General features: G+C 36.2%; 1 protein-coding gene across 2 annotated transcripts in view; it reads right to left on the reverse strand.

The window, feature by feature from the left end:
- prkcab (protein kinase C, alpha, b) overlaps positions 1-26,855 on the reverse strand; it is a 214,381-nt gene that overhangs the window by 28,827 nt on the left and 158,699 nt on the right. Inside the window, exons 8-13 of one of the 2 annotated variants that reach the window (XM_084417059.1) lie at positions 23,092-23,185; positions 21,465-21,494; positions 13,120-13,260; positions 10,969-11,142; positions 6,268-6,359; positions 3,278-3,340 (exon numbers count right to left, since the gene is read on the reverse strand). In XM_084417059.1, the coding sequence (XP_084273185.1) occupies positions 3,278-3,340; positions 6,268-6,359; positions 10,969-11,142; positions 13,120-13,260; positions 21,465-21,494; positions 23,092-23,185 (594 nt within the window). The remainder of the gene's footprint in view (positions 1-3,277; positions 3,341-6,267; positions 6,360-10,968; positions 11,143-13,119; positions 13,261-21,464; positions 21,495-23,091; positions 23,186-26,855) is intronic. The other variant, XM_084417060.1, reaches the window with a different exon arrangement.

Consider the following 26,855-nt stretch of genomic DNA (forward strand, 5'->3'; position numbering starts at 1 on the left):
GACCTCAAGTAATATGTGTTTTCAATGACACTTGAGTTTTCTATTTGCACACAAATGAGTTCTCCACATGTCATGATGTCTATAAATGTCCTCATATACAGCTGGCATTCCTCTAGAATGTGGATATCTATCACAAATAACAGCGGGGAGCTGGCAGTTTAAAACAATTTAAGCTCTATAAGAATTTATATTTTGTGAGAATTTTTTTTTACTTTAAACCCTCCAAATGTGTTGCCCTATAGACTTCCAACGTAAGTGAATTACAGTTCATTACAGCTTGTTGCTGGCATCAACCTTTAGGTGTACACTGACAGACATGGACTAAAAGCAACAAAAACAACAACTGTGGCCCTCTTTACAGCTGGTATTAAGATGCGTTTTGGTCGATCGGATCACAAGTGGACGACACTTAATACAGGTGTAAACGGGGTCTGAAGTGTTTTGAGCTTGTCCACTTTCGACCACTTCCAGACGGAGTTGAAAACGCATCAGACCGGATTGCTTTCATAGTGTAAACGCTCATGTGTTAGAATGTGTTCAAACAGCCACAGAAGACCGTCTACTGACCTAATGCTTAAACATTATGGGAAGCACGCAAGCCAGACAGGATTTAAACTTTGTCGGCTGAAGACCCAAGTTTGGTTTGAAGATGAAAATCGTATCAAGCACAATGTTCTCACACCATTCCTGATTTCTAACACACACTCACAGTGTTCGGCTGGTCTAGCGGTTGTCAGAGCAGAAACGAAAGCTGATGCTCTCCGTATGTTTTTCAGTCATTGATATGTAAATTGCATGAGCTTATTTCGTCCATTAGATCGAAAGATCTGAAAAAACATACATTTACCCTTTCCTCGAAGAAATTGTCTCAGGTTACGACTGTAACGATGTTTCCCTGAGAAGGGGAACAAGACGCTGCATCCCCTAGAGGGCACTATGGGGAATGCCTGGTAAACACAACAATGAACGTGACATTGGCAGGCGGCAACCTATGATGCAAAGCCGCCCCAGCCTGACCCGTTGCCACATACATGCTCTGCCATTCAGACGTGATGTAACATACAGCAGCTTAGTTGACCGAGAGATAACAGGCCAGCCTCTCTTCAATTGACCGTTCGCAAAGACCCGCCCCCTTTAGTTACTGTTGCTATGTCCGACAAGCCACGTCGCGCTCATGCCACACCATGTTCTCACGCAGTGAACAACACATCAGGACACTGGCAACTCGCCGACAGACAGGACAGACCAGGTTACTTCTGATTTGGTCATTTTTAAAAGAAATTTAAACAATAAATAGTTTTGTGTCTCTTTAATGTGTCGTGACAGATCGCTCAGTTAAAGCTGCTCGTGAACCGATCATCTCTTCCTTCTAGTTAATGTATAGCATCAAATAAACATGAATGAACATCAGAAGGAATGTTGTTTTAACCGCGGAAAGACGTCAGTTAAACAAACGTTTTTCAAGTTCAAATCCTCCAACCTTTATACGGCGGATGGCGGATAATGATTGGTCAGATCGCCTGTCATTCAAACTCCCTATGAAGGGTCAATTCCTTTGAGAAAAGGGACAATCGAGAGCAAAGCTTCCTCATGGAAAAGCACTTGCAATGCACGCATACTGGACTGAGTGTGCATGCTCACCATCAGGTGTCAGGAAACGCTGACACGGATGAACACACTTCCTAAAACTCATAATGCTAGTGCTGGCCATAGTTTGCCTATTTAGACACACGCTCAAACAGACGGTCTCCTGAAGACAAGAAAGAGGATTACGTATTTCACAGGTGCCTGTTATACTCACGGTCGCACCAGTGGTAACGCCATAGGTTGAGTCCGCCAATGTCAAGTTCATTGCTGTGTTTAGACTCATGCTTCAGACACTGGTGATGCCAGAGGCATTCCCCACAGCGCCCTCTAGGGGACGCAGTGCGAGGTCCCTTTCGAAAGGGAACAGGACAGAAGTGGTTGAAAGTGGACAAAAGAGCCAGATTAAAACACCAGGTGTAAACGTCTCCCTCATCTACTTGTGATAGTCCAGTCGTTTTAAGCCAAAATGGGGGTCAACCTTGAACAAACTGCAACAGAAGCAAACTCAACTGATTTTGTATCCTCAATATGTCCTGAGTTAAGAAAAAAAAAGCCCAGAAGAATCCCATTAGGGGAAAGTTTAAAAAAAGACCCAAATATAGCCTATTCATACAGTACTTTAGAAACCAGCCTTTATTAATTATTATTGCAGAGATGGGGTTTGGGGCTGTGGGTCCGTGGGACTGTTTCTGGGGATTGACTTTTTATTTTACTTACCTTTTGTCTTCTGCATTCTCCTTACCCTTGTCTCCTGTTCTTCCGTCAGACTCGTCCCCCAGAAACAGTCCCAGCCCCAAACCCCATCTCTTAAAAATGAATAAAGGCTGGTTTCTAAAGTACTTCTTCCTGCCTCTATGTATTAATGCTCATGGGTAGCCTAAATGGGTTCCATTCAGACCTTAACATTAAGTATTTTACTGTTATGTGTCAACAAGATTCAACAAGACATTTTCACCTGGCTATACCCAATGTTTAGATCTGTTGTGGTATTTATGCAAATTAGCACATACGTAAATAGATTGTGCACCGTTTGTCCATGTTAACAAACCATTTCAAAAAACTTGTAATACATTTTTTGTTTGTCTTGATGTAAGTAATCAACTCAGTCATTTTCATGGTGATATCTAAAGGTTCAAATTTTTACCCTATTCAGAAAAAGTAAGAATAGGCTATATTTGGGTCTTTTTCGAAACTTTCCCCTAATGGGATTCTTCTTTTTTTTTTTTTTCCTTACTCAGGACATATTGAGGATACAAAATCCTGTTGCAATTTGTTCAGCCTTTTTTCATAAAATGACTGGACTATGATCCGACTGACCAAAACGCATCTTGATACCAGGTGTGAACAGGGCCTGTGATTTCATGGGGTCTTTAAATATTGAGTAAATGCTATCTTTGTCCTGAATTTATTGCAATTAAATGGTGAATAAACTGAGCTTTTCTCTTTTCCCTGCTGTAACAGCTGTAAATGGGATTTTAATAGCATTGTCTTGACACCTTCCGTTCTAAGCAAATCTAATTTGATCATGTGAAGAGTCACATCTGCTCCAATCAAGTGTATTTTCCACTGATGGTGAGGTGACGCACCGACAAGGTGTGACTACATCTGCTGTATAAGATCTACTGTGCTCGAATATTTTGTGCTCGGAAATGACTATGTAACGCTTTAAAGATACGGTAAATCCACTCACCTGTAAACAATTCCCTTCCTATGAAGAAAGAACAGTCCCACAGCGATCTCCGCTGCATAGAAGCTGTCAACACACCACAGGGTAGATCAGTCAGCATCACATTCAAACAGATGTAAAGGACTTTTTTGTTTGTTTGTTGTAATTCTCAGTCTGGTGTCACAGTCCTTACAAGAAGCAAAGGAAACAAATGTGCCTTTGTTCAAGCGTTGGTTATTCCGGCAGAATTTGTCTCATCTCTGTTGACAACAGCATGAACAGCTTTATTTCAGGAGCAGCTCTTTTATGAACACAGGCATCTTATGTTTCCTCATTATAAGTTTGCAGTTTTATTCATCGAGCAAATGTTCAGAACTTTCTGTGCGTGGCATTAGAAATATGAACATGCTGACAGTCTTTTATACTGTATGTGTTTTCGCATTGTGACATTTTTTAAAACACATTTCCATACAAATTCTTGTTTTACATTCGCCTAAAATAAAAATATGTAGTATGACAAAAAAAAAAAAAAAAATTAATTGCATTTTATTTATTCAGATTTAAAGAATCTAAAGCAAATCAGTATTCAATGTAAAAGAAATGTGTTTGCTTAACTTGACTTTTTGAGTTATCTTTTTACATTGTCTTTACATTTACTTAGAATATTAAGTATTTTTTCAGCTTGACAAATTCGGATGTTCGAACTAATAAAGTTTAGTTGGAATAACTTTATGAAAGTAAGGTGAACTTTTACTAAAATTTTACTGTAAAAATGTTTATTTCAAATGTAAACCTTTAGTACGAGACCTCCAAAACAAAATGATTGACCTTTAAAATAGCATAAGGACACTTTAAGTGTTTTTCACATTACATTTAATTATAAATGCAAAATAACCATTGTTGAGTGTTGTTGAGTGACATTTTTTTAAGCACATTTCCAAACAAATTCTTGTTTTACATTTGCCTAAAATAAAAATAAAAATATTCACATGTAATGTGAAAAAATATATTGTTTTAATTATGTATTTAACATGGTAGTATTTCATGCACTGCATTTTATTTATTCAGATTTAAAGAATCTAAAGCAAATCAGTATTTAATACAAATAAAATAAAAAATGTGTTTGCTTAACTTGACTTTTTGAGTTATCTTTTTACATTGACTCAGTTAAGTTGTATTTACTTAGAATATTACGTATTTTTTCAGCTTGATAAAATTTGGATGTTTGAACTAATAAAGTTTAGTTGGAATAACTTTCTGAAAGTAAGGTGAACGTTTACTAAAATTTTACTGGAAAAATGTTTATTTCAAATGTAAACCTTTAGTAGGAGACCTCCAAAACAAAATGATTGACCTTTAAAATAGCATAAGGACACTTTAAGTGTTTTTCACATTACATTTAATTATAAATGCAAAATAACCATTGTTGAGTGACATTCTTTAAGCACATTTCCATACAAATTCTTGTTTTACATTCGGCTAAAATAAAAATATGTAATATGACAAAAATATACATATTTTTTAATTGCATTTTATTTATTCAGATTTAAAGAATCTAAAGCAAATCAGTATTCAATGTAAAAGAAATGTGTTTGCTTAACTTGACTTTTTGAGTTATCTTTTTACATTGACTTTACATTTACTTCAGCTTGACAAATTCGGATGTTCGAACTAATAAAGTTTAGTTGGAATAACTTTATGAAAGTAAGGTGAACTTTTACAAAAATTTTACTGTAAAAATGTTTATTTCAAATGTAAACCTTTAGTACGAGACCTTCAAAACAAAATGATGAACCTTTAAAATAGCATAAGGACACTTTAAGTGTTTTTCACATTACATTTAATTATAAATGCAAAATAACCATTGTTGAGTGTTGTTGAGTGACATTTTTTTTAAGCACATTTCCAAACAAATTCTTGTTTTACATTCGCCTAAAATAAAAATATGTAATATGACAAAAAAAAAAAAAAAATGTTAATTGCATTTTATTTATTCAGATTTTAAGAATCTAAAGCAAATCAGTATTCAATGTAAAAGAAATGTGTTTGCTTAACTTGACTTTTTGAGTTATCTTTTTACATTGACTTTACATTTACTTAGAATATTAAGTATTTTTTCAGCTTGACAAATTCGGATGTTTGAACTAATAAAGTTTAGTTGGAATAACTTTATGAAAGTAAGTCGAACGTTTACTAAAATTTTACTGTAATGTGACAAAAATATATTGTTTTAATTATGTATTTAACATCTTGCACTGCATTTTATTTATTCAGATTTAAAGAATCTAAAGCAAATCAGTATTTAAAGGTATAGCAGAGGATTTTTTACTTCCGGGTGGATCACCTATACTATTGGTCCTCCTAATTGTCAATCATTCTGGTGAATCAATCAAACTTATTCAAAAAGTGGAGAGGGCGGGTCTTATCTAAAATTCGGAAAGATCCTCCACTATACCTTTAATAAAAATAAAATAAAAAATGTGTTTGTTAACTTGACTTTTTGAGTTATCTTTTTACATTGACTCAGTTAAGTTGTATTTACTTAGAATATTACGTATTTTTTTCAGCTTGATAAAATTTGGATGTTTAAACTAATAAAGTTTAGTTGGAATAACTTTATGAAAGTAAGGTGAACTTTTACTAAAAGTTTACTGTAAAAATGTTTATTTAGTAGGAGACTTCCAAAACAAAATGATGGACCTTTAAAATAGCATAAGGACACTTTAAGTGTTTTTCACATTACATTTAATTATAAATGCAAAATAACCATACTAATTATAAGTGGATGCTACTTGCTGAATTATACATGTGTACATGCTCATGCAACAATGTAGCATAAATGTTTATAACTGTATATTATATTATAGGCACTACTTAGCATGCATTATGCTAGTATTACATTGCGAACATGAAGCCAGCATGTTCAGTCACATCTAAAACAGTGTGTTTGGCTTGATTAATGAGCTCATCATTAGCCTGTACTCGTGTGTATTGACTGATAGCACATGTCTTACACGGCTTGCGGCTCCTTAAACTTGCCCACTTGCTGGATGTGATACATCAGGTCTCCACCGTTAATGTACTCCATCACAAAGTACAGACGATCCTGACAAAAAGACAAATGATATAAATAGTACAGCAGCAGAATATGAACTGTTTTCAGTCCTGAATCAACCCTGACCTCAGATCAGATGTTATTGGTATATTGATATATATAACAGACACAGTGACCAAAGATCCTGCTTTGACCTTCCCTTTTTCTTTCTCAGATTTAGAAAGTTGATTACTTACTTTAGCAACCAAACACGACAGATGGCATATTGACTAACACATATTTCTTGAATATCTGTTATGCTATATAACAGTACGGATGACCTGATTACATTCACTTCATGTCTCGCAAATTGTTTTAATGTGATGTATTGCGAATTCTGCTCATTTGTCACTAAGATAATATTATCTTTCTAACAGAAGAGGTTTTGATAGATGTCGAATGTGTTGAAAACGATGAAACAGTCAGTAAATTGTATGCCGGAATATTTAGATTTGGTAAAACTTGGTAAAAAAAAATGGTACCATGATCTTTACTTTAGAATTAATTACACATTGTGCATTACTCTCATTAATTATGGACCTGTATGTGGTAGTTCTCTTTGAGGTATGAAAAAAATAGTAGTTATTGATTAGCTAATAGCTCATACTTATTCATGGTAACACTTTACAGTAAGGTTCATTAGTTAACATTAGTTAATGTATTAACTAACAATGAGCAATACATTTTGTTACAGTATGTATTAATATCTGTTAATGTTAGTTCATAAAAATCCAGCTGTTCATTGTTTGTTCATGTTAGCTCACAGTGCATTAACTAATGCTAACAAATACAACTTTTGATTTTAATAATATAGTAAATGTTAAAAGTAATATTAACAGGATTAATTAATGCTTCATGTTAACTAAGGTCGTTAACTAATGTTAAATAATAAACCTTATTGTAAAGTGTAACCTTATTCATTAACCAGAGTTTGTGTAAGTTAATAGTAGTAACTAGAATGTTAAATACTGCGTTACTCAATTATTTCTGTGTATTTATTCATTGATGACGGTAATCTGAAGTGTTACCCACACAGGCTAACAGACTGAGGTCATTGCATTGATTTAACTAAGGTCACTACCACCACATACTGCTGGTGTTCCCAGCTCCTCATTGTGACCATCCCACGGGGATTTACAGTGTTTGGAGTGAAATGCGAGTGGACATGATGGCTGGTTCAGCTCATGAATATTTAGCGAGGCCACGCTGGGATCTGTTGCATTATTCATGAGCAGGATCCCCATACTGAGAGAGTCCTGCTGTGACTCCTGGGGGAGCTTTCCCTGTGTGACGCATGCAAACACCCAAACACACACACACTGTTCGCATCTGCTGTGTTTACACACACTTCTCTATCAAACACAGACAGAGAATTTGAAGAATATTCAGCCTGCCCTTTTCGACACAATGACAGTTCACTGGTACACTCCATAAAAACACAGTAAAAACAGTATAACAGATTTATACTTTATTTTAAAGTGTCAGTGTTACAGTGTAATTATATATGTAAGTACTGAGTAATATTAAGCAACTACATGTACTTACTATAGGGTTAGGGTTTGATTCGATTGAGGGTTAGTTGCATGTAATTATGCATAATTTACTGTTATTACTACGGTAAGTACATGTAAACATATGTAACAAGGACATTGTAAAATAAAGTATTACCAAAGATTGTGTGAAATTACAGTCGGTCACTGAAAATAGCCCTGAAATCAAATATGGCACTGGAATATCTCGTCATAATTCCGTTATGTTTGGTCACATGATATGAAAAATGCACTGAAAAAAATTAAAAGAGTGTGTAATTTACTTAAAGTGCATGTTTACTCTGGACTAACTTGAAAAACATGGTGTCCGGTTTTCGTTTAGAAAATAACTTAAATTTTTTTTTTAAATAAATAAAAATAAAAGAAATTATTTTGTTTACATATAATTTTTTCTGGACACCAGAGTGTTATTGTGCAGAACACTTTACCGACTGCAGAAATAAATAAATATTGTGGGGTTTATAAATTTTTCTGGTGTTTTTTTTAGTAGGTAGGAGAAAATAAGACGCGTATTTTAAAGCATCACAATATTACCATAATCATTAAGGTCTTTTAAAGCTGTCTTTATTTATAGTAAGCAAACTAAATTAAACATTGACTTACTAAATATTTTTAAGTAAAAAGATACAATGTCATATTAAAGCTAATTTAGCTTTTGTTTATGGTGAAATTAAGTTGTAAAAATGATTATATCGACCTACGTTAAGTAACATTTTGGAAAATATATTAATTATTTGTATGGGATGGTCAGGGGTCGCTTGTATAATCCAAATTATGAGAGATAATGAGAAAAAAAAAACACGTTTAATAAACACAGAAAGCAAAAATACAACACAATCCATAAACTTAACACAAAAACTATGACTAAAACTAAGAACTTAAATATGACAGCTATATGGTCTTCATAATAAATTATCTTTTTACTCTATATGAATGTTTTTGTCTTTGGGGAAATATTTGTTTGATTAATATTAAATCAGGTTTGAAAGAAAACATAATTTAAAAAAACTTGATATAATGTGAGCCTGGACCACAAAACCAGTCACATGGGTAATTTTATGAAATTGAGATTTATACATAATCTGAAAGCTGAATAAATAAGATTTCAATTGATGTGTGGTTTGTTAGGATAGGAAAATCTGGAATCTGAGGTGCAAAAAATCACAACATTTATGTTGGCGATTGTGCTGCATTCACTCACAAAAATACATGTTTTATATATTTACGGTAGGAAATGTACTAAATATCTTCATGGAACATGATCTTCACTTACAGTTTTTCTCGATTGCTTAAACACATTTCTTGAAACTATGCCTCATATTCTCAAAACAGTAAACACAAATCCACAACGTCTCACCCAATTCCCCAAACATCCTATTTTCAGGTCAAAATGAAGCTCTACACTCAAAACCATTCACTCTTGCTGAAAAACCAAACTTTGCCCTCACACTGGACACACAAGCCCTCATAATCACACACACTACAACATAGTCTAACACACTGGTGCAATAAATTCAAAACAACATTTCCAAAACTGGTAAGTTATGTTGCTTGTGGTTCCCCCCATCACAAACCTTTTCACATGATGAACACCAAAGACACAACCAATGGATACACTGGCACATTTTTATTCATTCATGTACTAAACAGTACAACACACACACACACACAAAAACATTTTTTACTCTCTCCTCTAATTTTTTTTTTACAGTATTTACTTACTTACAGTAAGATGTGTGTGACCATCATATGACAGTAAAAGAGCACACACAAAACCTTATTCTATGTGGAATTGTATTGGAATGGTAAAGAGTGTTAGTAGGTGACAGGAGGGCCTCGATCCACTCAAGGAGACAATATGATGAACACGTCTAAGAATGTTCCACGTATGGTTGAAATACCATCATTTGCCTAGAAAGATAACATTCTGAGAGTCAAGACTATAAAGGAGAAAGGATGCCTTCACTGTCACTCTCTGCAGCCACACTGTGTGACTGTACGACCTCTGGCCTTTTCTTGCAAGAAAAAGATAAACCTCATCAAAGACTACTGGAAATGTTTGTCTTTTATTCAGTGATAGAATTTTGTTTGCCACCACACCTCCCTGAAGGTTCTCGAGGTGACAGTAAAGCGACTCAAATTTGGCCTTACTCGTATAGCCCAGCCTCACTCATAGTCATACCATTGACAAAGACATGGGCAACTAGAGTGGCTTGAATTTCATCTGAGACTGCTTGTCTTCTTGTCCTTCGTCCTCCTCCTCCTCCTCCTTATCCCTCCTCGATCTCTTCCTTCATGTCTTTCTGGATCCATTGTTCCAAAACTCAATAAACTGATTTGGGCCCCTTTATATATCTATTGAAGGATCTGATTGATGTGTGTTAAATTTTGACTCTTAGTGTTTCCACCTGGATAATTGTGTGCTAACTGAGCTGAAGCTGTGCTGACTTGAGTGAACAATATTGAATGCTAGTGCTTTCTAAATGACAACATGGTCTAAGCAATGAGAAATGAAGGGATTTGTGTGTAGAGTTTTGCAGTGACAGTTCAACAAATCTGACTCATGTGTCAAAACAGGGAATAGTGTTTATAGTTTAGTGAAATGGGTGTGCTTTTTGATAAATGGCATTATGGTTTTGAAATTTTAGTTCAAAAGCCTGGTTATAGTGTTTAAGCAATCGAGAAAAACTGTAATATCCTCATGATTTTTGGCATAAAAGAAAAATCTATAATTTTGACCCATACAATGTATTGTTGGCTATTGCCACAAATATACCCGTGCGACTCGTGACTGGTTTTGTGATCCAGGGTCACACATGTGGTCAATATGGATTGTCATTGCATGGAAAAGATGTGCATAAGGATTTTACAAAATGTTGTGTTCCACAGAAGAGACAGCTAAATATAATATTTAGTTCGTTCATGCTGCGTCATGCATCTCTCGTCATGATGGATTATACAAGCAACCCCTAAAAATACCATACAAATAATCAATATATTTTCTTAATGTTGCTTAATGTAGCTCGATATAGAGACGAACACACAGTCGATGTAAAGAGATGGTGTCTCACCACAGTCTGGAAGCAGGAGTGCAGTTGTGTGAGGAACGGGGGCTTTTCTCTCTGGGCCAGCACTCTCTTCTCCACCATTGTGCACTCCACGTCATCGTCCTGGATCACCACGTCCTTCTTCAGGATCTTGATGGCGTACAGCTCCTCGGTGGACTTCATCTCGGCCAACATCACCTGTGTGGAAAACAAACACACACGGAGAGTGCAAAAACTCTGCTCGTGATTGGCACATGCCAACCCTCATCCTTCCCTCGCGGGTCAAAATGACCCGAAGACCGAAAATTATACTTCTTTTTTTCCTTTTTTTTTTGTCTGTCCAGAAAGCTTATTTTGTTTCATTTTGATTAAAAAATTCTATTTTTTTATGCAATTTTTGGGGGGACATTTTTTTATTTTTTATTTATTTTATTTTATTTACCGTTAAATTACAAGATTTGACCAATAAATAAATAGTAATTTAAGCACATTCATCACATTCTTTCAACTTAAATTCAAAATAACTCACAATTTCATGCACAAACCTTTTAATTCAGCTCATAATATCTTATATTGGGAGTCTTTGCTGACCTCTTGTGAAAAAAATATGATTATTGATATTGCAAAACATGATATTTAATCACTCTCGCCACTAGATGGCCTTATAGCTCTGTATGAAGCAAATGAGCTGTTCCTCTGGGTCCTAAAGTCAGTTTACCTTCAGTGTGCATTCAGATACACATGTAGACATTATAAAATAATTTTTTGGCGCAGTTTTAGCATTTTTAGTTAGAATTTTGAGCATTTTTAGGGTTTTCTATGTGTACTGAAGCATTCCTCGCATCCCATTCATTCCTAAAGGGGTCAAATTGACCCACGATTGAAGGATTGTTACTTTTTTAAATTTCAACCACAAAACTCTCCGAATCCATTCAATATTTTTGTGTATTCGTGGTTCAAGTGAGACAAAAGTCTTTTTTTTCTTCTTTTTTTTGGGGTCAAATTGACCCGAGGGAAGGATGAAGGATAAGGTGTGGTCATATTTACTGTTGCATGGCCAAATTTTGCAAGTGAAATTAAGTTATTACAATTTGAATGCGCGTGTTCGGGAGTTTCGCATGAGGGCGAAGTAAGCTGTGCTTTATATATTGCTACTGTCATGATTCTGCCATCTTGTTCTTGATTTTCTCTTGTCTTGTGGCAGAATCATGACAGACCCATGTTTTATGTTCACACACATGGCCTTTTGCTGGCCATGTGCTTGTGTTGTCTCGTTCCTCGCCCCGCCCCCCTTGTTATCCTCGTTTAGTCATCATTGCTTTACCCTTGTCACCTGTTTCCCTCATTAGTTTCTCCCTATTTAATCCCCTTGTGTTTGCTGTCCTGTGCCGGTTCATTGTCATTCAATCAATGTGATACCTACTGTGAGTAACCTGTTGAAAGTCTTGAGAAGAGTTGATCCTGTCTTAGCTGTTAGTTTATTGTTCATTTATCTGTCTGAGTCTTAGTCAAGTCTTGTTAGTCTTATACAGTCAATCCTGTCTTGTTTTGCCCCCTCGTGGGTTTTGTTTTCCCTGTTTTTCTGTAATAAACGTAGTTCACTTGCATACTGTCTGCATTTGGGTTCATCTCCTTGCACCATCATAACAGCTACACTATTGACAAGAGACAATGGACCTTTGATGCCCACAAAAATCTGTGACCACACCTTTATCAATAGATCAATAGATGGCCATCTCCAATCGTATTGGCTGAATTTATGTTATTTTCAGGGAGTCATGAGGTTTGCAGTTTTAATCACTCCACTGAGAAACAAAGTCTTTCTGAGGAAGAACTAGTTGCTGGATTTTGCAAAGTTGATCTTTTGAAGGACATTCCAGCATCTTTTGAGGCACTTAATAAAAAGTTGAAATATCCTTGATCACACATGTATATTTGGTTGTTATGTTACACTTTCTGACAGATATTCTGACCTCAAAAACTAACCCACACAGCAACATAGTGTCGGCCCAGATCCGGTACATGTGGATTCAACGCCGGATCTGGGCCGACTGTCTGGGAATGCAAAAAAAAGTGTGACTTTCTTACTAAGTATTCTCGTTCTAAAACCTGTTCTGTGTTTTGGGTTAATAATGAGTGTCTGTACGTGTCAGGGACACTTGGGACGCGACTGACCTTCCCAAAACTGCCTTTGCCGAGAAGAGCCAGGAAATGGAAGTCGTTGAGCCGAACTCTGTCCATGTTCCCGGATGGTAAACTGAAGCGTCGGTGATCCGAGGGAGTGATGACTTTCTTCCCAGGGCCGAGCCTGGCTTTCTACAACAGTGATGGAGAGTGATCAGTAACCAAACACACACACACACACACACACACACACAGGCTCAAACGCACATCTGGCACTGACACTTCTGTTGTGAAAAGTCAGTTTCTCTTCAGAATGCATTCAGATACACATGTAGACATTATAAAAAAAAAAAATTGTTAAGTTTTAGCATTTTTAGTTTGAATTTTGAGCATTTTTAGGTTTTTCTATGTGTACTGAAGCATTCCTCGCATCCCATTCATTCCTAAGGGGGTCAAATTGACCCACATGTGAAGGATTGTAACTTTTTTAAAGGGTTAGTTCACCCAAAAATGTAAATTCTGTCAGTAATTACTTACTCTCATGTTGTTCCAACCCCGTAAGACTTAGGATATTAGGATATTTTTGATTAAATCTGAGAGCTGTCTCACTCCTCCATAGGCTTCTATGTAATTTCATCTGCCGGCCCAGAAAAGTTAGTAAAGACATCGTTAAAATAGTCCAAGTGACTACAGTGGCTCAACCATACTGCTTGGTTCACACCAAACGCGAATAGCGCGTCAAATTCGCGTCTACCGCGTCTAGTTGGACGCTTGAACATTTTGAATCCATTCGCGCGTCCAGAGCGAAATTGACGCACGTAAAAAGCAAATGTTTGAAGCTAAATTGACGCTTCGATTTGAGGCGAAATCCGCTTGCAAGATGGCTGATGTTGATCGAGCATTCATCGAGAGAGTTACCGCATCGGAGCGAGGATCACCCTTCAGGACACCAACTACAGGCGCTCTATCCCAGCTGCAGATCGCCTGACCATCTGTCTTCGGTTAGAAAATGTATATGAAATTTTAAATACAGAATATTAAATATTTAAAAAACTATCAATGTTTTTCAAACTGTGGTACGGATACCACTGTTGGTGCTCTTTCTAGTGATACTCACTAGTATATTCTCACTTTCTAGTGATACTCAGTTACTTGTTATTGAATATTATATTCTGCTATATTGCTATACTCCAGTTTGAATGAGCGACTCCGGGCGGGAGTTTATCCCGTCACTTCACCACGTGACAGCAGCAAGCAGGCTCCTGATTGGTTAACGCGGCGCGAACAGACGCCAAAGTTCAGATTTTTCAACTCGGGCGTCAGACGCGAATTCACGTCAAGCGCGTGAATGCACAAAAAACACCAAATAAAATCATTCGCGTCCGCCGCGCTAAACGCCTCATTCGCGCCGCAGGACCTCCAGACGCACGTAAACGCGTCTTTACATTGACTTAACATTGAAATAACTTTTTTGTGCGCAAAAAAAAAGCACAAAAATAACGACTTTATTCAACTATTCATTTTCGTCTGTGTTTCTCGCTTCTGGGTTGTACGTCAGAACGGAGGCTCACTATTGGTCATGTGTGTGATGCGTGTGATGCTGGCCAATAGTGAGCCTCCGTTCTGACGTTCGTACAGAGAAGCCTATGGAGGAGTGAGACAGCTCTCAGATTTAATCAAAAATATCTTAATTTGTGTTTCGAAGATGAACGAAAGTCTTACGGGGTTGAACAACATGAGGGAGAGTGATTACAAACAGAATTTACCTTTTTGGGTGAACTAACCCTTTAAACCTTCGTGGTTCAAGTGCGACAAAAGCCCTGGGGTCTTGCGTGCTCAACTAGACAATATGGCACTTCTGAGAAATGTGCTGTAACACAGTCAGGCCTGTGTGGAAATGACAGGACGAGAGACATCCACAGCTGCTGGGGAGAGACAGAAACATGTGGATTCAACGTGTGCCAGATGTGGGCCGGATCTGGGCCGACACTATGATGCTGTCTGGGTCAGGCCATCTGATAAATGTGACCCTGGATGGCTTATACTGTATGTGACCCTGGATCACACAACCAGTCACATGTCTCACGGGTATATTTGTGGCAATAGCCGACAATACATTGTATGGGTCAAAATTATCGATTTTTCTTTTATGCCAAAAATCATGAGGATATTAAGTAAAGATCATGTTCCATGAAGATATTTAGTAAATTTCCTACCGTAAATATATCAAACATGTGTTTCTGTGAGTGAATGCAGCACAATCACCAACATAAATGAACAACTTTAAAGGAGATTTTCTCAATGTTTCGATTTTTTTGCACCCTCAGATTCCAGATTTTCATAATAGTTATATCTCGACCAAATATGGTCCTATCCTAACAAACCATACATCAATGGAAAGCTTATTTATTCAGCTTTCAGATTATGTATAAATCTTGTGACCCAAGTGACTGGTTTTGTGGTCCAGGGTCTCATAAGCACAATATCGGTCTTGTCAGGTCTATACCCGATCCGGCAAAAATTGCCGTATCGGAGCAATACCGATGATACTGAGTATCGGATCGGCGCACCCCTAGTTTTTACAAGCCCTACAGTTAAACAGTACTCATTCCTGACAGCTCAAATGGCCGGCTCAGCGAAAACTGATGAGACTGATCTCTCCAAATCTCCCTTTAGGTTTCATGCTGAATTCCCGTGGCAGAGAGGCCATCGTCCAAATAATGAAAAAGTCTGCTAAATGAAGATCTGAGAGGTCGATACATGTACCAATAGCCTTTTCATCATGACAAGTCTCCTGTATGGACTGCCAGATGTTCTCGTGATGTGTGTGTGTGTGTAGTGGATCTGAGTGAGACTCTTCATGGCTCAACAGTCGACAGTGATAATGAGGGGTCGTCACCCTCCTTCAAAACCTGCATTTACACCTCCGGCGTCTTTCACACTCTCACTCTTGCTTTCTACTATAACAATACACCTCATCCTGTTAGACAGACAGCATCTCGGGCACTAATGCACTCTTTATTTTGTTTCTATCTGCTATTTATAGCGGTCCACTGTGATAGACTCCACACTATTCCCAATGTTAAGGGTAAAGGTCCTTGCACACTTTCGTATTCGTCATTCGGTGGCTCTGAATTGTCAAAACACCTCTCAAATGGCTTGCTACTGATGCGAAAAACGCAGAAAAACTAACTTTTTAACGTGCGAAGATGTCGGACCTTAAGTCTACAAAACAGGAGCCTTTTGTGTTCTTCATTATGCCTAAACAATGACTTTAACAATAAACAGCCATTTTAGGTATTTTTCCATTTTTTTGGAGGAATGTTATAATAAAATGTTTTTTTTTTCTTTTCTTTTATTTTATATTTGTAATAATTTTTATTCATATTTAATACCTTTAGCTTGAACTGGCACAATTCCATTTATTGCCGTTCCATGCGACATTCTTAAAACCCTAATAAAATGCACTTTAAACATCACCATTTCATAATGGAAATGTGCCAGAGGAACATTATCAGCCTCACTCAGACGCGCGTGTCCTCCGACCGACACCGTGACACAGAAATGCCAAAGAATAATTAAAAGGTTTCAGATGCCGGTTTAATTTGAAGCTGCGGATATAAATCCCCTCAACATTGTTAATGATTTCCTCTAGAAATGACAGACATGTCGTATGCAGGTGTGCAGCATGGCTAATGTCCAGCACAATTATCTGACGTTACACAAGAATGTGACTAATTTGCAGCTGAATTAATAATTTATACACTATATATACAGTACCAGTCAAAAGTTTGGAAACACTACTATTTTTAATGTTTTTGAAAGAAGTCTCTTATGCTCATCAAGCCTGCAGTTAAAAAAAAAAAAAAAAAAAAAACAGTAATATTATGAAATATTATTACAATTTAAAATAATGGTTCTCTTTTTTAATATACTTTAAAATGTAATTTATTTTTGTGATGCAAAGCTGAATTTTCATCAGCAAGTACTCCAGTCTTTGGTGTCTTATGATCCTTCAGAAATCATTCTAATATGATGATTTATGATCAGTGTTGGAAACAGTTCTGCTTAATATTTTTTTTTATAACCTGAGATACTTTTTTCAGGATTATTTGATGAATAAAAAGTTAAAAAGAACTGTATTTATTTAGAATAGAAATCTTTTGTAACAATATACACTACCGTTCAAAAGTTTGGGAACAATAACTATTTTTTTTTTAAGAAATTAGTACTTTAATTCAACAAGGATGCGTTAAATTGATAAAAGGTGATGGTAACGATTTATATTGTTAGAAAAGTTTTTATTTTGAATAAATGCTGTTTTTATGAATAAATGCTGTTAACGTTTTACTCATCAATGAATCCTGAAAAAAGTATTCCAAAAAATATATATTAAACAGCACAACTGTTTCCATCATTGATAATAACTGAGTATCAAATTATCATATTAGAATGATTTCTGAAGGATCATAAGACACCAAAGACTGGAGTACTTGCTGATGAAAATTCAGCTTTGCATCACAAAAATAAATTAGATTTTAAACTATATTAAAAAAGAGAACCATTACTTTAAATTGTAATAATATTTCATAATATTACTGTTTTTTGGGTTTTTTTTAACTGCAGGCTTGATGAGCATAAGAGACTTCTTTCAAAAACATTAAAAATAGTAATGTTTCCAAACTTTTGACTGGTACTGTATACATAATATAATACAATATATATATATACACATCATCACACTCCTAAAATATTTGAGTGCAGGTTCTAGCACGTGCTTTTTTTTATGTATTTTGCTATTATATTCAATCCTCACGTTTCTGCCTCTTTAGCATCAATCTTTTATGCTTTATTCCTCATTTGTAAAAGACTATGGATAAAAGCGTCTGTTACATGGTCATAAACGTATGAAGAGAGCCATCGTGTGGTTGATTTTAGGTTTACCAGCCTCACATACTGTGTGAAACATGAACCCCGCAATTAAAACAAACTAATGTCATATTTTCTGGAACCAAAATCAGTGTATTACACACAAAAAAAACAAAAACAAATGTTTTCAACTTAAAAAAGTAAGTGTTTGTGCTGCCTTAACATTTTAAGTTTAGTCAACTCAAATATCAGAGTTGTCACTAAGTACAACTTCACATTTCAAGTTGACTTAACTTAAAATTTTTAAGGCAGCCCGAACACTTACTTTTTTAAGTTGGAACAAGTTATGTTTACAGTGTAGCATAAACGTCACACAGTTGTCAAACACCACCATCAACTATTCTCAAAAAAAAAAAAAAATCAAATGTTTGTCATAGATAACAATAAATGCTGGATTTCTTTTTGCAAAAATAATAACATATTGGAATCTGTTTTGTCACCTGAATTTAAATGACGTTTTCTGTGATATATTGGTCACACTTTAATTTACAGTGTCCGTGTTACCTGTGTAGTAATGACAGTAATTTATGCATATTTACATGCAACTAAACCCTAAAACAAACCCTAACCCTGTAGTAAGTACATGTTAATCAATATTACTCAATACTTTTTTGTGTAATTACATTATATCAAGGACACCTTAAAATAAAGTGTCACACATTTTCACTATTAACTATGACTTTTACCTCAATAAACTCCTAATTTACTGCTTATAACAGTTAGTAAGGCCGTTGTTGTCGTTTATTTTAGGTATTGGGTGGATTAAGAGCTGTAGAATATGATCATGCAGAATAAGGCATTGATATGTGCTTTATAAGTGCTAATAAACAGCCAATATTATGCAAGCTAATAAGCAAGTACTTAATAGTAGGAATTGGTCCCCAAACTAAAGTGTTATTTCTATGTATTAAAGCATAGAGTGAGATACAATGCACTTCTTTTACATATTGTTCTGAGAAACAACATGATCACAACGTTTATATTCGCAGAAACCAAGGTCGGATAAGACTCGAAATACACACAGTGTATAAATATCCATATTTACAGAGGAAAAGCTACACACACTCTTCTCCACACCATTCCCTGCGTCTCTATGTTATTATTACAAAGTATTATAACATTTTCGGTAACACTTTATTTTACAGTGTCCTTGTTACATATGTTACATGTACTTACCGTAGTAATAACAGTAAAATATGCATAATTACATGCAATTAACCCTAAACCAAACCCTAATCATAACCCTATAGTAAGTACATGTAGTTAATTAATATTACTCAGTACTTAAATGTATAATTACACTGTGATACTGACACCTTAAAATAAAGTGTAACCCAATTTTCAATAGTATGTGGAAAAAATGTCATTACAAATTCAATTACAATTGTAATTACAATGTAATAACACATATGTACACAATTCATACATACATTCGCAGTACATTTTAACCTATGTACACAATAGTTAAAGACACCTAATATAAAGTGGGACCACAAAGTCTTTACAAATATAATCGACTTTCAGTATTTCTTGACTGTATATATTGTCCAGAGTAACAATAATGCATTATCATGAATCTATTCTTACATGCATACATTTAAGGATTGAACACTGACATTTCACTAGCATGTTTCTCTTTGAGAGATAGTAAACGAGTAAAAGAGTTATGATGTGCTGCCCTCTACTGGAGATCCCGTGTAAGTGAGCTCATGCAACTCAAACACTAGTGCACTTCAGGACGTCAGCCGTGAAACAAGAGCGTTATTCTGTGGCGTGATCTAGTGTGTCATTCGTTCAGGATGCACATGAAACATGCTCAGGGTCAGTGTATGTGAACGCCTTCTATAAACTATAGAAGGACAATGCAGACCACAAACAGCCAAAAGACCAGAGCCTGTCCTTTAGCTCCTGTGCTCTGCCTATTTACTAACAACTGCAGTGCTTATGGCTTCACAAATGGAATAAATAATGTGTGTGTGTGTGTGTGTGTGAAGTGTGTGTGTGTGTGTGTGAAGGGGATTATTTGACACATTTAGCTTTTTATTTGTGTAATATAATGGAATATAACTTGTAAAATACAATATTAATTTTGCATTGCATTATCATCCAATTGGAATGTCCCATTCATCACATAATGGGTATTTAATAGGGGTGTAACAGTACATGTATTGATCCCGAACCCTCGGGCCATGGATGTCACGGTTTGGTGAATACAGTCAGACGACGAATACAGTCAGTCACAGACAATCCACACTCGGGGGCGCGCGCGGTAATGCAATGCTGTTTGCTAACCGCCGTTACAGGAACCATAACCCTTTATGGAAAGGAATTTGTTTTCTTCATTTTTTAAAAAGCACGAGTGTACACAAATAAAAACATGCCTTTTAAAGTTTTGAATGATGTCTTACTCTTTTCTGTGTGACCATAAATGACAGAGTATTTTACTGTAAAAAATTTACGTGATTTTAACGGTAAAAGACTGTAAAAAATGTTCAGTGAAAAACTGTTAATTGGTCAACAGAAAGTTTCCGTACTATATACGGTGAATAACTGTGATAGATCTAACTGTACATGTAATGTAATTTTTACAGTAAAATACCATTAAATTTACAGTTTTTGGAAGTGGAAGTCATTGTATAATTTACAGTGAAAAACCGAAATTTGACATTTCCACAATTCCCAGCGTGACACTTCACATATGATGTTTTTTTTTGTTTTTTTAATAACTATGTTATTTCATCGTTTTTCTTAGTTTTTTCTAATCAGTTATTAACATTAGGGTTTAATGTTTAATGTTAAATTAACCTTTACTCCATGATGGTGTTTAGTGTTTGTGTGAATGACACTGAGCAGCTTCGATATATATTAATATTAACTTTCTCAGCTTTGTGATGAGCTTTGATTGATCATGTGACTCTCATCACCGCTGTGATTGGTGGTTGTCAGAGTATTACAATGGTTCAAAACAGATATTAGTACTTCAATAGATCGGTAAATTAACATTATATCAGATAATGAACTGTACATTTAAATTAAGTTGCGACCATATTTTTTTACAGTAAATTTCTGGCAACCACAGTTTCCTTTTTTTTACCATAGATTTAACAGTTTTTTACAGTGTACCGAACACCAAATCCGAGGTACGTACCGAACCGTGACTTCTGTGTACCGTTACACCCCTATAACAGTTTACTTAATAAATTGCTGATCATTACCATTTTGAAATCACCTCTTTCAGTGATCAGAGGTCAGATATCAGGGAATCTTCATTTGAACAATAAAGAAAGAGAGAAAGAGAGTGTTTGTGTGTGTGAATCGTGTAAGTGAAAGCGAATAGAAACCTGAAAGTTGGAGTGCATCTTTGTTAGTAAATCTGATTTCTTTGTTGCAGCCTGAGCCACACAAATAATCAGTGTGATATTCTGTGATGAACAGATAGAGACAGATGAGAGGCGAGCAGGCTGTACCTTCAGCAGGTGGAAATTGAACTGACAGGCCTATAAGAGGGAAAAAACTGGCATGTTAGCCGGATAACTGAGGACTGAGAAGCCTTTTCTCTTCAGAATGAGGGAAATCAGGAGTAAAGCGTCTCTAAACCGGGAAAGAGGATCAGTCAAACCAACACTAGCCGCGTTTCCATTACCCTTCAAATTGCGCAAATTGAAATTGCGAATTGAAAATACGCCCAATGGAAACACGTCAATTTCGCAAAAACTCCCATTTATCGCAAAAAAGTTTTTACGCTCGCATGAGGTGGTTTTTCAGGCAATTCGAAAAAGAAATATTTCGCAAATCTGCAATAGAAACAGTTTTTGCGCATTTACAGGTCAGCTGACGTAGATGACGCGGTGTGTTTGGATAGAATACGAGACAGAGCTCTTTATTAAATTCATAAAAGACAAAATAATTACAGGAATAATGGATTCTAGACCTCAAATAAATGCCACAATCAAGACCTCGAAGCAGATCTGAGGGAGAAACACCTCATATGTGCCGCTCACAAGTATAATAAGCGTCGTTCCTCACCATTAATGCTTGGAAAACACACATACATCTCCTTTGATTGATAATAATGGCTAGTGCAGTGGCTGGGATATACATAAACCTACCAACGTGCCATGGTTTTTGGATTTACTTATCACGAGAAGAAGTTTTAGTCGCATAACATCGGTTAATGGAAACGGCGTCATTTCGCAATAGTTTTTTTCGACATTTAGAAAAAAAACGCAAACATTTTGCGCAAATCTGTAATGGAAACGCTCCTACTGACTCACAGACAAATCACTTACTCTCAGACAAATGACACACGCTTCAACAAAAGACGACGGTAAACAGAAAGAAGATGTATCAGATTGTCCAGTCATGATTTCTGCTTTCAGTTTTCGAAACAAAAGGATTTCTATTGTCATTTCAAGACAGCAATGCCTAGTCCTTGCTTTGTCGAAACACAGATTCACAATTTGGGTGAAATACATATTTGTTTTCCGATGATGCAAGAGGATCAAAGTTCAAACGTGTGTAATTCCTTGTCACCTTACTATTTTCAATTCAGCCTTACCTATATAAAGTGTAAAGCCTCAGTGCAAATCATCTCAACTGTTATGTTTGCTGTAGATCCATTGCAAGTTTGCTGCAAATAAAGATTTTGCATAGGTAGTCCAAAACAAAGAAACAAAAAAAGGAATGTAATGAGCTGTTAATTGGCTGATACTCTTGATACCCAGAGAGAGAGAGAGAGAGGGAATGAATACACAAAAAGACTCTTCGAGGTGAAAAACAAAACAATTTAAGAAGTTTCCAGAAAGAGAGACACACAAAAGCAAACAGTTATGGCATTGTGAAGTCAAAAACTTATTGGACAATAAGTAAACACTTCCCACCAACCACCATGGAGACTATGGTGACCTTGACAGTGGATTTGGTCTTTGAGAGTCACATTCTAGTCTAAATTGCATAATAAAATTGCAAATTCGTCTTATTTGGCTTTCACAGTCACCACTTGAGGTGAAAATGAACAGCCTTGCAGGACTCAGTGAGTGAGTGTGTGTGTGTGTGTGTGTGTGAAGAGATGCAGAGAGAAACACACACTCTCACCTCAAACTTGTGCCGCAGCTCCAGGTTGATGTCGCTCTCCTCTGGGATGGGCACGTTGTAGTACTCACCCTCCTCCTGGTTCAACATCTTATACCTGTCACACACCAGAGAACGGCACACACAGCTGAAAACAGCAGAGAATCTATAGGGATGCACCGATATGCAAATTTTGGCCGATACCGATAATTCTTTATATTTGAAAGCCGATAACCAATATATTGGCCGATAAATCTAAATCCACATTTTTATTTAATTTTTGAGAGCCTGATTACAAAAACAAAAGTCTCACCATTAAAATCCATGTCCCAAACACACAATTATATTGTTATCGTTATCGGCCCCAAAAGAAAATTTGTCCGATATATTAAAGCCGATAAATAATGTATTATTTCCTTCAGCTGAGACGCTTCAGATGTGCACTGTTCAACATGATGGTTTTGAATTGCTTGAAATATGATTGAAATCACTTGAAATCAGTGCAACAGTCTGTCGTATCGGCTACATAAAATTATCATGAGAACATTATTATAATTGTGTGTTTGGGACATGGATTTTAATGGTGAGACTTTTGTTTTTGTAATCAGGCTCTCAAAAATTATATAAAAATGTGGATTTAGATTTATCGGCCAATATATCGGTTATCGGCTTTCAAATATAAAGAATTATCGGTTATTGGTTTTCGGCCAAAATTTTAATATCGGTGCATCCATAATTACCCTGGTACAGTAAAAAAAAAAGTATGGTACAGTGATAGTAGCATACTGTGGTAATACCATGGTCCAGAGTTTCCGCTAGAAAAAAATGGTGCCGGTCAAAGTGACCGGCAGAGGTTTCGTTTTCCGGACATTTTGATGATATGGCGGTCAAATATCGCCTCTTAATTAGGGGGGCGGGATTATTACACGATTTATTATTTATAATAATAATATTACCATCTTACGTGACAGTTCTCCATCACGGACACGTCGCGACCGTTCAAAGCGGCACTAAAAGACTGCTTTAAAACTTTCACAGAGACCTCAAACAGAAAGCACAAAGCCTTTCTTTAAAACGAATTTAGTTTTGTATTAATTGTATCTTAATTTTAATCAGTGTTTCATTTTCCAATTTTCTCGATTTAATAAATAAAAAGTAAATATAGCAGACAATAAATAATCACGACATGGAGGCGCCAGCGCCTGAACTGGAGCTAACATTAAGCTATCATCCATGAACCGAAATTTAACGAATAAGGTAGCCTACTCGCCTCACACACCTAAAAAAAAATAGAAATATATCTATTATCTACAGAAATCTTTACTTTTAAACAGAACCATTCAAAACTAAATACAACGATGTAATCCGTATGAAATGTGTATTTCTCTCTGGCGCGTTCACTACTGCGAAGATCGCGAGTCAGACTTCATCTTTGCAGCCGACACAGAAAACACTTGTTTATTTATAGACAATTAAAATGTCTCACTGCAATATTTTACATATTCATAATCATTACTTTTGCTGGTTCTTTGTGACAGCTTTTAGGTGCCGTTTACATGAACGCGTCACTGCATCAGCACCGAAAACAGAGAGAGAGAGAGAGAGAGAGCGTTATGAAAAATTGAGTGAGGGATTTGTTCACTTCACACAAAAAGATCTTGGAATGAGATGGCTAACTGTAGTAGCGTTTAGTCCACTGCCTATAATAGCCTAATTTAGAGATCACTTTTTTTTTTTTTTTAACCGACCGCCGACAACTTTGATCGGTTAACGTTGATACGGTCAACCATCGATCAAACAGTCATCGGTTAACATCCATACTAGAGAGTAAACTTGACGGCACTCGCAAGAAAATGGATAAGTAGCTACATAATAAAATTCACAAATATTACACCATTTAAAAAATACATAGGCTACTGAGTTACTAAAACATTCTTTGTCAAATAATAGGCTACACCTGTTTGTTCACAGTTTTAACGTTCATGTTTCCATTTGTTTAATTTCAAGATCTGAGGTGAATTATATCCATTGTTGCTTTTACAGCTACAAAGCTGGATCACTAAATGATATTCAAAGTCTGATTTCATGCTTTTAACATTAAATAAAGCACATAAACAGTACCAGAGATTATCATTGCCAGTTTGCCACACTTTGTGTTTGATGTTCCAGCGCGACGTCACAGAAAAATAGAAACCGTTTCTAAATTAGCAATGTCGCGTGTCGCCATCGCGTCTGGTCAGGACAAACTCTGATTAACATGGAAAAGATACATTTTATCGCGTGTCGCGTCGCGTGTAGTTAGATAGGACACGGTGTTAGGCAATTTTAATCGGACAATTTGACCGGAGAGATTTAATTTTGTCGGACATTTCATTTTTTTTTCGCCCAATGTCCGGCAATTACCGAACAACGGAAACTCTGCCATGGTCACCTTTATTTTATATAGCTCTTCTTTATACAATACTGATTATTTCAAAGCAGCTTCACGGTGATAACCAGGAAAATAACAGAATCAATGATGCAAACTTCATCAAATATGAGACAAATTTAAGTTGGACAGTTCAGGTTAGTTCAGTGTCAGTTTTGAAACTAAGTCGAATTTTGAAATATAATCGAAAATGTTACTGAATATTAAGTATCTTTTTTAAACCCCAAAGCAAGCCAGTGGTGAGGAACCTAAACTCTATCCGGTCAGCCAGAAATGGAGAAAACATTTTTTTTCTCGATTGCTAACACACATTTCATGAAACGATTCAGCATTTTCTCACAACTATAAACACAATATCAAACCTACACACCAGATTGTACAAACCTCAAACTTCCACTTTAAATTCAATAATTTTTTGTCAAAAACACATCTTCTTTTTGTCAGAATCAAACTTTGGCCTCATATGACACACACAAAACCTACAAAAACAAAAAACATGGTCAAACCTCTGCAAAATTAGGACTTTTTGTGTTTATAGTTCTTAGAATAATAAAGAGATACGTGAAGGGTTTGGGAACTTGAGCTCACTGAATCGGTGATAGTGTGTTAGCAATCGAGAAGTGTAATGCAGATCTACGCGTTTATTTAGAGCATGGCTGATGAACACACTCTGAAGCGATACACATTACACCGCTCGACTGCAGCTCATGAATGAAGGACTCGATCACTTACACACTCTGACATCTGTGTGTTCTGGCTTTACTAACACACACACACAACTTCCTGTTGACATAAACATGACGTCATACAGCTGAGGCAGTGGATCTGATCTGTGTGTGTGTGTGTGTGTGTGTGTGTGTGTGTGTGTGTGTGTGTGTGTGTGTGTGTGAGTGTGGTGTGTGTCTGTATGTGTGTTTGTGTGTGTGTGTGTGTGTGTGTGTGTGTGTGTGAGTGTGTGTGTGTGTCTATGTCTGTGTGTTGTGTGTGTGTCTATGTCTATGCCTGTGTTTGTGTGTGTGTGTGTGTATGTGTGTGTGTGTGTGTGTGTGTGTGTGTGTGTGTGCGAGTGAGTGTGTGTCCATGTCTGTGTTTGTGTGTGTGTGTGTGTGTGTGTGTGAGTGTGTGTGTTTGTGAGTTTTTGTGAGTTCGTGTGTCTATGTCTGTGTTCGTGTGTGTGTGTGTGTGTGTGTGTGTGTGTGTGTGTGTGTGATATTAAGTCTTGTTTTCTAAAAAAAAAGTCATGCTTTAAGCAGAAATACATCTGCAAGTGGGGAAAGATGAATAAACCGTATGGAAGTATAATAGTAACATTGAGGCACAGGAAACAGGAAATGATGTGGAGAAGAGATTGTGGCTAATG

The sequence above is a fragment of the Rutilus rutilus genome (genome assembly GCF_951802725.1).
Source record: "Rutilus rutilus genome assembly, chromosome: 1".
In the NCBI taxonomy this organism is placed as follows: domain Eukaryota; kingdom Metazoa; phylum Chordata; class Actinopteri; order Cypriniformes; family Leuciscidae; genus Rutilus; species Rutilus rutilus.